Source organism: Vombatus ursinus, unplaced genomic scaffold (genome assembly GCF_900497805.2).
Source record: "Vombatus ursinus unplaced genomic scaffold, bare-nosed wombat genome assembly UNPS02005286.1, whole genome shotgun sequence".
Lineage (NCBI taxonomy): Eukaryota > Metazoa > Chordata > Mammalia > Diprotodontia > Vombatidae > Vombatus > Vombatus ursinus.
In genome coordinates, this window is record NW_020945064.1 from 13,479,940 (window position 1) to 13,492,530 (window position 12,591).

The following is a 12,591-nucleotide window of genomic DNA, read 5'->3' on the forward strand; positions in this document are numbered from 1 at the left end:
TGCCTGCCTCATGTTTCTTCCCAATCCAGTTCATCCTCCATTCAAGTCACCAAAAGTGATTTTCCTAAATTGAAGATCTGACTCCAATGGTTCCCTGTTGCCTCTAGGACCAAATACAAAATGCTGTGTTTGACGTTCAAAGTCCTTCATAACCCAGCCCCCACCTCAGCCCACCCCACTTTTCAGTCTTATCACACCCCACTGCCTGCCACGTACTCATCAATCAAGTGACGCTGGTCTCCTGGCTCTTCCTCAAACAAGACAAGATACTCCATCTTTTAGTTCTGGAACGTTCTCCCTCCTCATCTCTGCCTCCTGGCATCCCTGGCTTCCTTAAAATCCCAACTAAAATCCCCAATTCTGTAGGAATCCTCTCCTAACTCCTCTTAATTCTAATGCTTTCCCTCTGATAATTATTTCCTATTTATCCTGTCTGTAGCTTATTTGAGCATAATTGTCTGCTTGTCTCCCTCATTAAATTGTGAGCTTCTGGAGGAGAGGGGCTATCTTTTGCCTCTCTTTGTGTCCCCGACATATAGTAAGCACTTAATAAATGCTCACTGACTGACTGACTAAGGAAGGATTTGGGCTTATCTCCTGCCTCTTACACTTATTAGGCACATTAACTTTCCTAGTGCGGCTCAGAACTCCTGAACTCAAGAGATCCACCAGCCTCAGTCTTCCTGGTAGCAGGAATACAAACATTTGCCACTATGTTCAGTTGCACCCAGTTGACTCCAAGACTAGTTATCTTTTTTAAAAATATTTTTTATTTGTTTTGTTAAATATTTCTCAATTGTATTAAACATTTTTGACATTCATTTTAAAAAATGTTGAGTTCCAAATTCTCTCTTGAATTTTGAAATTGAAAAACTCTCTTGAGTTCCAAATTTTCCAAATCCTCTTGCCCCTCCCCCCACTCCTTGAGAAGGCAAGCAACATGATATTGATTATACATGTGAAACAAGACTAGTTATCTTGACTACAATGTTTAGCATCCAAGAGGCAGCTGGTGGTGCAGTGAGTGGATGCAGTGCTGGCTCTGGTCTGAGATACTTACCAGCTATGTGACTGTGGACAAGTTGATTAACCTCTCTGTTTCGGTTTGCTCATCTGTAAAATGGGGATGATAATAGCACCCACCTCTCAGTGTTGTTGTGAGGCTCAAATGAGGTAATATCTATAAAAAGCACATAGTAGGTGCTGTGTAAATGCTTATTCCCTTTCCTCCATACTGATCAGCTTGTTAGCAGAGCTTTCCAACTACTAGTCTCAGCTCCTTTAATTGTTTTTGGAGACTCCGATTGACACAGGATAATCAGAGTGATTGCGTGAGATTGGGATGGATACAGCTATGGGTTCAAGGCCTCCCTTTTCTCTACTCAGTCAATATGCAGAATCAGATTGTCTTAGAAATCCTAGGATCCTAGAATTTGGAGACCAAAGAAACCTCAGAAGACATCTAGTCCAATTCGTGTATATTACAGATGGGAAAATTGGAACTCAAGACAGGAAGTGACTTGCTCAAGGTCACATACTAGGGTTGTTTTTTCTTACCCTTACCCCTCAAAATTACTACAAATGCAAACTGATTTTAATTCAACTTATCCATTCAACAAACATAGAGCAAAAGCTAAGATCAAGGTACTATGCTAGATATCAGGAATACAGTAAACAAGTAGCCATCAATAACCTTCTGTCCTTCTGAAATAGCTATGTTGGAGCCCTGACAGTAGTTGGCTTATAGTTGGGAGAAACAAGTACTATTTCTTGTCAAAGTCCTTTTCATTCAATGCTTTGTAGTATAATAAAATAAAAGACATTCAGCGTGAGACTCTTGTAACAACAAGCAAGATGTTCAGTCGTGTCAGACTCCTCATGACCCCATTTTAGAGACGCTGGACCAGTTTGCCATTTCCTTCTCCAGCTCTTTTTACAGATGAGGAAACTGAGGCAAACAGAGTTAGGTAACTCGCCCAGGTTCATACAGCTAGTAAGTATCTGAGGACAGATTTGAACTCACAAAAATGAGTCTTCTGATTCACAGCTCAGTGCTCTATCCACTGCTCTACCTAGCTGCTGTATATACTTAGGGAATTGTTCTTATCAAATTTTTAATTAGTGTTTCTCTGTTTCCTGAAGATGACATTCGATTGTTTGGGTTTGTTCGGTTTACCACGGGGGATGCCATGAGCAAGAGAGTGAAGTTTGCCCTTATCACTTGGATCGGCGAGAACGTCAGTGGCCTGCAAAGAGCTAAGACTGGGACGGACAAGACCCTTGTGAAAGAAGTCGTACAGGTAATTTTGCCATTGACTCGTGACAGTAACAACAATGATGATAATAGCTGACATTTTGGCAGTACCTTATGATTTATAAAGCACTTTACATCTAGTATTTAATTTGATTATTGTATCAGCTCTGTGAGGAAAGTAATATGAATAGTCTCTCCACTTTACAGATGCAGAAACTGAGCCCCAGAGAGGCTGTTACATGCCCTTGGCCACATAGCTAGTAAGCAACAGAGCAGTGATTTGAACCTACATTCAGTATTGATTTTATTATTATTATTATTATTATATCTCAGCTGTCTGATATGCCCTCTTATACCACAGAAAATACCCCCATTTATTTATTCTGCAGATGTTTGAGTATCTTCGCTTGAATATCTCCTATGATTGTGAACCCACCACCTCCTGAGGCAACCTATCCACTTTTGCTTAGCTCTGTTACTAAGTTTTTCCTAACACTGAGATGAAATTTGCCTCTTTGTAACTTCTACCCATGAATCTGTCTCTGGGGCCAAGAATGAGTTTAATCTTTATTCCATATGATAATTCTTCCACTATTCAATATATGATCATATATTTTCTTTCGCAGGCTAGACGTTCCCAGTTCCTTAGACCCTCCTCCATCTTGGTTGTATTCCTCTTCACTATTCCACCTTACTAATAATCTTCCTCTCTGAGCCTAATATTCCAGACGTGGTCAGACCAAAGCAGAGTACAGTGGGACTATTACTTTCCTAGTCCTGAATATTTTATGCTTCCCTTAACAGAGCCTAAGATTTCACTGACTCTTGTGGCTGCCATATTGCATGGAATCATTGACCTTAAAATTTAATAATACCTCCAGATTTTTTTTTTGTTTCTGCTTCCCTATAAGGTGAATCATCTCCATCAGGGATTGCTGGCTTGTTACTCTGCTGAGTACATGGTGGTGGAATTTCTCTCTGCTTCCTGCTTCTGACTCCAGAGTCCTCACCTGAGGTGTTGTCTCTTCCCCATAAGAGAAATGAGTTCTTCCATTTTTTTTTTTTAACTCAGAACCCAGCAGCTTATGGTTCAGTTATTTTAATGAAGGAGGCAGGCCCTTTTACATCCAGCCCTCAGACTAGGGAAGAACATTCAGCTGTTTTCTCTCCATAAGGAGAAGAATCTGTCAGTTACCAGAGACTTGGCTATGTGTAGCTTTTATCTCCAGAAACTGTCTTGCTTTAAAAGGCCAGTGTCTTTTGGAATACAGAATAGCCAGCTAGTTAAATAGAACTTACAGGATATAATCTCTCTTTGAACCCACTTCTTTGTGTTCACCAGGATCAATATCACTGTCTCAAGTCTCTATCTGACTTAGGGTTGGAAATCCTGGACACTCCCACTTAACCCACTATGGGGATCTTGTGCCTTAAATATCCATTTCCAGGGAGTGAGGCTATATCCAGTAAGTCATAAAAGAGCTGCGTGGGTTTAATGCTCAAATCTTTTTCCAGATGAACTGTTATCTACTCGATGTCCTGTAGACATCCCAAAATAGAAGTCAAATTAACAAGCATTTATGAAGTGCTTACTATGAACAAGTCAGGAACTCTGCTAAATGATGGAGATACAAAAAAAGACAGAAACAGCCTCTGCCCTCAGGCAGCTCAGGTTTTAAAAGAGGAGACAGCATGGGGCCAATCTCTGTATCCGCATTCCAGTTAAGATCAGAGGGAAGGCTCTAGCATTGCAGTGGGGAGGAATTGGGAGAAAGCGGGGGAAGCTAAGAGGCAGAGATGAGGAGAGAGAACATTCCAGGTGTGGGAGGCAGCCAGTAAAAAGTCACAGAGTCAGGAGATGGAGTGTTTTGTGCAAGGAATAGCAAGAAGACCAATAGTGCCGGGTCATTGATTGTGTGAGAGGGAGTAAAGTGTAAGAAGATGAGAAACACAATTCACCAACTCCCCTGCACCTTGAATCTCTAAACTCTACTCTTTTCTGAATGTCTCTATTGCTGTTAAGGGTTTCCTAACATCCTTCTGCTCACTTAGTTTGCAATTGCATGGTCCTCAACTTCTCACTCTCACTTACTCCACAAATCCATTTGCCAAGTCTTGTTAATACTATCTCCCAATACCTTTCCTATCTATGTCTTTCTTTCCAATCCCATGACCAGCCCCGTAATTTAGATCCTTATCACCTCTCATTTGCTTTATTGCAGTGGCCTTATGATGGATCTCCCCGCCTCTAATGTCTCTCTCTCTCTCTGTGTGTGTCTCCTTCTTTCTCTCCCTCTCTCTGCCTCTCAGCAATCAGGGTTAAGTGACTTGCCCAGGGTCACACAGCTAGTAAGTGCCTGAGGCTGAATTTGAACTCAGGTCCTCCTGACTCCAGGGCCAGTACTCTATCCACCGTGCTACTAGCTGCCTCTTAAAAACCGTGCTGGGCTCTCAGCTGGTTTTTGTCATTACTGTTGTTGAGTTGTTTTGGTCATGTCCAACTCTTCAGGACCCCATTTGGGGTTTTCTTGGCAAAGATATTGGAATGGTTTGCCATTTCCTTCTCCAGATCATTTTATAGATGAGGAAGCTGAGGCAAATGGGCTGAAATGAAGCCCAGGGTCATACAGCTAATAAGTATCTGAGGTCAGATTTGAACATAGGAAGATGAGTCTTCCTGACTTCAGGTCCAGTACTCTATCCACTACACCATCTAGTTGCTTCTCCAATGTATCTTTTCCAATCCATTTTCCACACAGTTGCCAAAGTGATCTTCCTAAAATGTAAATCTGATCATGTCAGTCCTCTGCTTGAGAATCTCCAGTGTCTCTCATTTGCTTCTAGAAGGACATACAAAGTCCTCTGTTTGCCATTTAAAGCCCTTCATGATCTGGCTCTGAGCTAGCTTTTCTTGCCTTATTATACATTCCTTTAGTTTCTTCAGCTGTAAAATGGGATAATAGCAGCACGTACCTCATAGGGTGGTTGTGAGGATCAAATGAAATAGTATTTGCAGAGTTCTCAGCACAGTGGCTGGTACATAGTAGGCACTTAATCAATGCTTGCTCTCTTCTCTCCTCTCTGGTCTTCCCTCCTCTATGATTTAACCAATCTGGCCTTGTTGCTGGTCCTTACATGATACATCATCTCCAATCTCTGCACCTTTGCTTGAGCTGTTCTCTGTGTCTGGAAAGTACTCCATCCTCACTGCTGCCTCTAATAATTCCTACTTTGCTTCAAAACTAAAAGGAACTAGAATAACCTTTAATGTACATTCCGTTGGAATGTAAACTCTTGGCAAGTGGGTATTTTTTCATTCATTGTATTTGTTTCCTGTGCTTAACACAATGCCTGGCACTTAGTAATTGCTTGATAAATACTTGCTGATTGATTGGGAAAACTCAGCTCAAACACCACTCCCTTCTTTACATCTTCACTAATTTCCATCCTCCCAACTGCTGATGTTTCCCTCCAAATTACCTCACATTGATTTTGCAAATACTTTTGTGTGTTCATGTTGTTCCCTCCATTAGAATGTAAGTTCCTTGAGGGCAGTGACTGTTTCATTCTTTTCCTTTGCATCCCCAGCACCTAGCACAGAGCCTGGCACATAGTAGGCATTCAATAAATGCTTATGGCTCGATTGCCATCGCTTCCTCCATTTTGTGCTTGGGAAGTCAGTGTTTGGAACTCAGGTGTAATACCACATTCAGCTTTTACGTTTCAGAATCTTGGCCCTGTGTTTTAGCCTGTCACATTCTCCTGGGATTCTGAATTCTCCATCCAGTGTATTAACTAGCCCTCCTTGCTTTGTCTTCTGCAAATCGATGAGTGAGACCTCTCCGTCTTTTCGTTCAAACTGTTGATAAAAGTGTTCAAGAGAGCAGTGGCCAGCCCAAATCCCGGGGACACTGTACTTGAGCCCACCTCCCTAGTTGATATTGAACTATTAGCGATTGGTCTTTAGACATCTGAGTGTTCATCTAAATTGAGAATCCATGTAGATGTGCACAGGAGAGTAGTGTGAGAAATGTTGTCAAGTCTAGAACTTGAAGGACTGTGCTAAAATCTAGGCAAACTATATCAATAGCTCCGCCATTTTACAGACAAGGAAGTAAAACTCAGAGAAGTATGACTTGTGTAGCTTGTATGTGCTAAACCCAAAACTGAACACCTTGTCTTTTTATTGTTATGCCAAAATTCTTTCCATAGAACGTGCTTTGTATCCTCCATGGAGCCTAGAAAAGGGATTGGGATGGAGATTAGACCTGTTTCCACTGGTAGGGACCGTTAGGTGGTGCAGTGGAGAGAGCAACAGGCCTGGAGTCAGGAAGACTGATTTTTCTGAGTTCAAATCCAGCCTTAGACACTACCTAGCTGTGTGACTTTGGGCAAGTCACTTCACCCTGTTAACTTCAGTTTCCTCATCTGTAAAATGAGCTGGAGAGGAAATGGTAAACCACTCCAGTATCTTTGCCAAGAAAATCCCAAATGGGGTCACAAAGCATAAGACACGACTGAAATTAAAATGACTGAATGACTTCTTCCTCTAACAATTTACCTTAGCACCTTTTCTGAAATTTAGTCTTAGAGAGTTGACTAGAGTCCTGTTAAGTGACTTACTTAGAGTCACCTAGACAGAATGTTCAGGTCTTCCCAGTTTCAAGTCTGGCTCTCCATCTACTGTATGATATTGCCTCCCATAGTAGACACTCATCAAATCACTGTCAAACAGAATTTTAAATATATTGAAGGAGATGAATTTAACATGTAAGAGTCCAAGCTCTTGTACACAGTACTAATTGTGTTCTAGGTATGGTAGATACAGAAATATCCTTTGCCCTCAAAGAGCCAACCTTGTATTTGGGAGATACAACATGTACACAGAGAAATAAATAAAAAACAATTTAAGTAGTAGAAGAATATTAAGAAGCGTTTGAAATCTCTGTGTATGAGGATGGGAGCAGAGGAATGTCAGGGAAAGCTACATGAAGGAGATGGTACCATAGCCAAACTTTGAAGGAAGATAAAGGATCTGCAAGGTGGAAATGGAGAGGGATGGTATTTCAGGTTCATATAAATGCATGGAGATGAAATGTTGAATTTGGAGAGCAGCTAAGTTGTCCACTTAGACTGGAAATTAAAGAATGGAAGGATAAGTTGGAGCCAGCTTGTGAGTTTACCTAGAGATAATAGGGAGCTAATGAAAGAGCTAGTCAATTTAAGGAAGATCACTTAGGAGCTCTTCCTTAAAACTGTTTTTGGCAGCTTTGTTAGCTATTATAATTTTTTTTTAGGCAATTGAGGTTAAATGACTTTCCCAGGGTCACACAGCTAGTAAGTGACAAGTGTTTGGTCTGAGGCCGGATTTGAACTCAGGTCCTCCTGACTTCAGGGCCGGCGCTCTATCCACTGCACCGCCTAGCTGCCCCTTTTGTAGAATGTTACAAGGGAGAGATTAGAAACAGGAAGACCAATTAGGTGGCCCTGGGGTAGATGAAGGAAGGTCTAATCCAGAGTGGTGGCTGTATGAATCGAGACGAAGATGAACACAAGAGACTTTACAGAGGTAGAGGCACACTAGGATTTGCCACCTGCAAATGATGGAGAGGAAGATCTTAGGATGATTCCCAGGTTCTGAAGCTCTGTGACCAGGAAGTGGGGTGAGGGGTTGCCATCAATAGAAACTTACACTATACCTCTATTTCTGAAAGCTTGATTTATGTGGATTTTTCTGATCAGAATGAGTCTGGGTTGGAATAGATGACCTCTCAGCCTTGTTTCATCTCTTAAAATGGTTTTTAAAAAGATCAGAAGTTTGTCTTACTAAGAAATGTGATATCTTTGTGGCAATTGACTTTGAAAAGCTATTTGTAGAATCTGCTTATCAGCTATGCCAAAACAATGAGCCATCACCTTATGCGTAAAATAGTTTTATATTATTGTTGACCCAGCAGTCTTATTACTGGACATCTGCCCCAAAGGAAGTCAAAGACAGATAAGCCTCATATACACTAAAATATTCATGGCAGCACTTTTTTTGTGGTGGTAAAGACTGAAAACAAAATGATATCCATCAACTGGGGAATTAACTGAACAAAGTGTGCTATATAAATATAATGGAATCTTGTTATTGTTGTTTTTTGCCCTTAGTTCTCAAAGAGGACCTTGACATCAGGAAAACTGTGCCATACTTACAAGTGAATTGGATATAAGTGAGGGAGGGCTATGCAAAGTCACCCGTCTCACTTTCTCCTCCAGAGCTATCTGGATCCAGTGGCAAGATATAGATCAGGAGGACTGGAGATGGTCCCCCATCTGATTGTAGTGTACGAAATGATGAGTAGGGAAAGCAGAGTGGAAAGAATGTCAGATTTGCACTTGGGTTAGAGTCTCAGTTCTGCCACTGGAGCTGGGATTCCTGAATTCCATCCTCAGGTGAATAGATGAAGCAGTAATGTATTTCTGCACGACCTCAGCAAAGTATTTGCTCTGGGCCTCAGTTCCCTCAGCTGTAAAATGGGGAAGTTGTGTTAGATGACTTATAAAGTCCCTCCTAGTTCTAAATCTCTTGGGGCAGCTGGGTGGCGCACCTCAACCTAGAATCAGGAAGATCTGAGTTCAAATCCAGCTTCAGACACTTACTAGCTATGTGACCCTGGACTCAGTTTCCTCATCTGCAAAATAGCTGGAGAAGGAAATGGCAAACCACTCCAGTGTCTTTGCCAAGAAAACCCCAAATGGGGTCACAAAGGGTCAAATGTGACTGAACAAGAAGAAGCAACTCTAAATCTTTGATTCTGAGACTTGTGTGAATGGATTCAGAGAGATGCAGATCCAGAAGAATATATGCAATGTTTCCAATAGTGTAAACAAAAGCCTAACTGATTGTAATGACTAATTTTAGTCTTAAATAATAGTTACAGAACGCTATATAGACCCGAAGACCATCTCTATGTCAATTGGTTTTGCTTAACAGTTTTTCTTTGTTAGAAGGGAGGTTTCATCAAAGAGTCAGGGTTGGCGGGAAGTTACTTCCAGAGATGACTAATGTAATAAAAAAATAGCATTATACATGAAGCTGTTGAAGGGATAAAACTGTCTAAAAGCCCATTAAGATGATAGTTAACCTGCAGGCTTGTCATAAATTCCCATGAGATCTGTTAGAGAGCTCAGAGTCAAGACTCTGTGTGTGTGTGTGTGTGTGTGTGTGTGTGCGTGTGTGTGCACATTGTCATTTCAGTTGTGTCTGATTCTTCTTGGCAAAGATACTGGAATGGTTTGCCATTTCCTTCTCCAGCTTATTTTACAGATGAGGAAACCGAGGCAAACTGGGTTAAGTGACTTGCCCGGAGTCACACAGCTAGAAAGAGTCTGAGGCTTGATTTGAACTCAAGAAGATGAGTCTTCCTGACTCTAGGGCTGGCACTTATATCCACCAGGCCTCCTGGCTGCTCCTGAGTCAAGGCTATTTGAAGTCTTACGAAAACTTTGACAGAATACCTACTGGTATCTGAAATAGATGAGCCATGCTGGTTTCTGGTCATTTCTGTGAAGTATTTCAGAGCCTCTCAAAAATGTCTTTTTGTGTCTTTTCTCCCTTCTTCTTTGAAGGTAATGTGGGGCAGTGGGAGTAATACTGTCTTGGTATCCCTAGCACAGTATTGGCATATAGGAGCTGCTTAATAAATACTTTTAGATTATGTAGAAATAATGAGACAGCAAGGTGTAGTTCAAGGTTTCTTAAACTGGGGTCTAGGGACATGGGGTTTAAAAACATTTTTTTTTGGGTGAGGCAATGGGGTTAAGTGACTTGTCCAGGGTCACACAGCTAGTAAGTGTTAAGTGTCTGAGGCTGGATTTGAACTCAGGTCCTCTTGACTTCAGGGCCGGTGCTCTATCCACTGCGCCACGTAGCTGTCCCTAAAAAATTATTTTGATAACTGTATTTCAGTATAATTGGTTTCTTTCAAAGTTCTCTCTATTTTGATTTATGCATTTAAAAATGTTACTATGAGAAAGGGTCCATAGGTTTCACCAGACTGCCCAAAGGGTCCATTTGAGGGTATGCTAATAAATATTTAACAACTGGCTCTCCAAAAAAAAAATGCATGCAGGACACACATTTAAATTTAATATGATTTATTAACATTTTCTCTGTCACTTTCTTAAGCCTACACAATGAACAAGACCATAAAACAAGCCCTGATTTGTAGCATTTGCCCGTTTCTGAGCTGTAAGTGCCCATGCTGAAAATTTAACAATTAGCTCTCCAAGATCAGTTCTAGCTGGCTCCAGCACACCCTTGAGTCCATGACACACACAAAAAGTTAAGAATCTCTTGAGTATAATGGAGAGGAGCACTGGGGTTTTCAGCATAGAACTTATTTTGAATCTTGACTCTACCTATTTACTGCCTGCTATCTGCATGGCTTTAGGCAAGCCCTTGCCATCTTTGTGCCTCTGTTTCCCTCCTTTCTAAAAGCAAGGGGTCTAACTAAATGTGAACATCCACATGCTAGGATCCTACCCTAATGGTGCTCACACTAACTGGGGAGGAGAGATGAAGATGCTGATTGAAAGGTAGCTGTAAGAATACCATAAAAGGCATTGTGAATGAAGTGCTGAGTGAGTTGAGCTGGCAGGAAGTGTTTGAGGCCTTCAGAAGAACTCGTAATAAATGAGGCCCTTGTTGCTTTTTTCCCTCTGTCTGATTCATAGTCTATAACCCTGAGTCAGGGGCTCCATCCCATTGTTGATACATATGCCCTCTCCTGGCTCCTATCCCTTCAGCAGCTGTTCCCACCCACACTAGCAACTGAGCAGCAACCCAGGGTGGGGAAGGGGGAAAGGCAGAGGATTTGGAGCTGGTCAGGACCTTGGAGATCAGCTCCTTATAACTAAAGCCCAGAGAGTAGAGGTGACTTTCCCAAGGTCACATAGGTAGCAGGAGCAGAGTTGGCAACTGAAGAGAGTTCTCATATTACCAAACCAATGTTCTTTTCCCTACACCATGCCAAGGACAGGACCCATAAGGGAAGGTTTGGGGAACTGAGGTTCAATTGGGCAAAGCTGGTGGCCCTTTGGTGAGGTTATTTTTAATTAAATTTTTTTCCAACAAACAAAAAATTATCTTCTTTCCTTCCTACTTCCCCTCCCCCATTAAAAAAAGATAAACAAAAACTAAATCCTTGGGACAAACACGCAGAGTTCAGCAATGTCCAAACAGATTGGTTATTGGCCAAGTCCAAAATGGTGTGCTTCTTTCTGCACCTTGAGTCCATCACCTTCTCTGGCAGTCCTCAGGACTCATTGTAGATTACGCAGCTTTGTTGGTCATTACTCAGAGTTTTTTACGTCTTTTAAAGTGGTCTCTTTTGGCAAAATTCTTAGATTAACAGCCAGTGACTCAGGGAAGCCTCATTCTTACTTGGGATTGCTTTGTTCATGCTTCTGCTTGGATATGAGGTGTTAAAGCTATCTCTGTCTTATTTTGGCTAAACCACCTATGGCATCAGGAAACTCCTGGGGATTTGTTGGTTTACTCTCCCTCTTTGTCAGTATGAACTTTCTTTAATTTTGGTTCTGTAAGGTTCATTATTGCTGAAATCTGTGCTGTGAGTTTATATATATATATATGTATGTAAACACACATACATATACCCCCACTCCACATATATATATATATATAACAAATATCTGTGCCAGGCATTGTGCTAAGTTCTTTATAAATGTTATCTCATTTGGTCCTCACAACAACACTGGGAGGTAGGGGCTATTATCACCATTTTACAGATGAGGAAACTGAGTCAAACAGCATGCTTTGCCCAGGATCACACAGCTAGTAAGTGTCTAAGACTGGATTTGAACTCAGGTCTTCCTGATTCCAGGTACAAAACTGTTATCTACTGTGCCACCTGGCTGGCTCGTAGGTGGGTTCACCTTATGATGAAGTCCTTCAGGAACTATAATTCCTCTTGGGTGAGATCCAAGAGACTAACCTTTTCCTGGATTCTTTCCTGAAAGGAAATAGTCTCTGAATGAAGCAATAATGTATTTCTTGGGAACTCAAAACACTTCATTTCAAAAATTCAGTTGTGGCAGGTGACCTACTTATCTTGAGAGTATGATGGGAGCACTGGGGAAAACACAGGAAATCTTCCAAATTTGAGCAAATGGAAGATAATCTCACTATGACTCAATGAATACGATCATGGAAGCAGTGAAAGGAGGGTGAAATTTGGAGCCAATAGAATCTGGGTTTGAATCCCAACTCTGTCAGTGTGTGTATGTGTGTGTGTGTGTGTGTGTGTGTAAAAGAGAGAAGAGAGAGTATG

General features: G+C 41.4%; 1 protein-coding gene across 1 annotated transcript in view; it reads left to right on the forward strand.

Annotated features, from left to right (window-relative positions):
- The window catches only part of COTL1 (coactosin like F-actin binding protein 1), a 58,535-nt gene that overhangs the window by 22,164 nt on the left and 23,780 nt on the right, over nucleotides 1-12,591 (forward strand). The window contains exon 3 of the mRNA XM_027847720.1: nucleotides 2,143-2,300. Within this exon, the coding sequence (XP_027703521.1) occupies nucleotides 2,143-2,300 (158 nt within the window). The remainder of the gene's footprint in view (nucleotides 1-2,142; nucleotides 2,301-12,591) is intronic.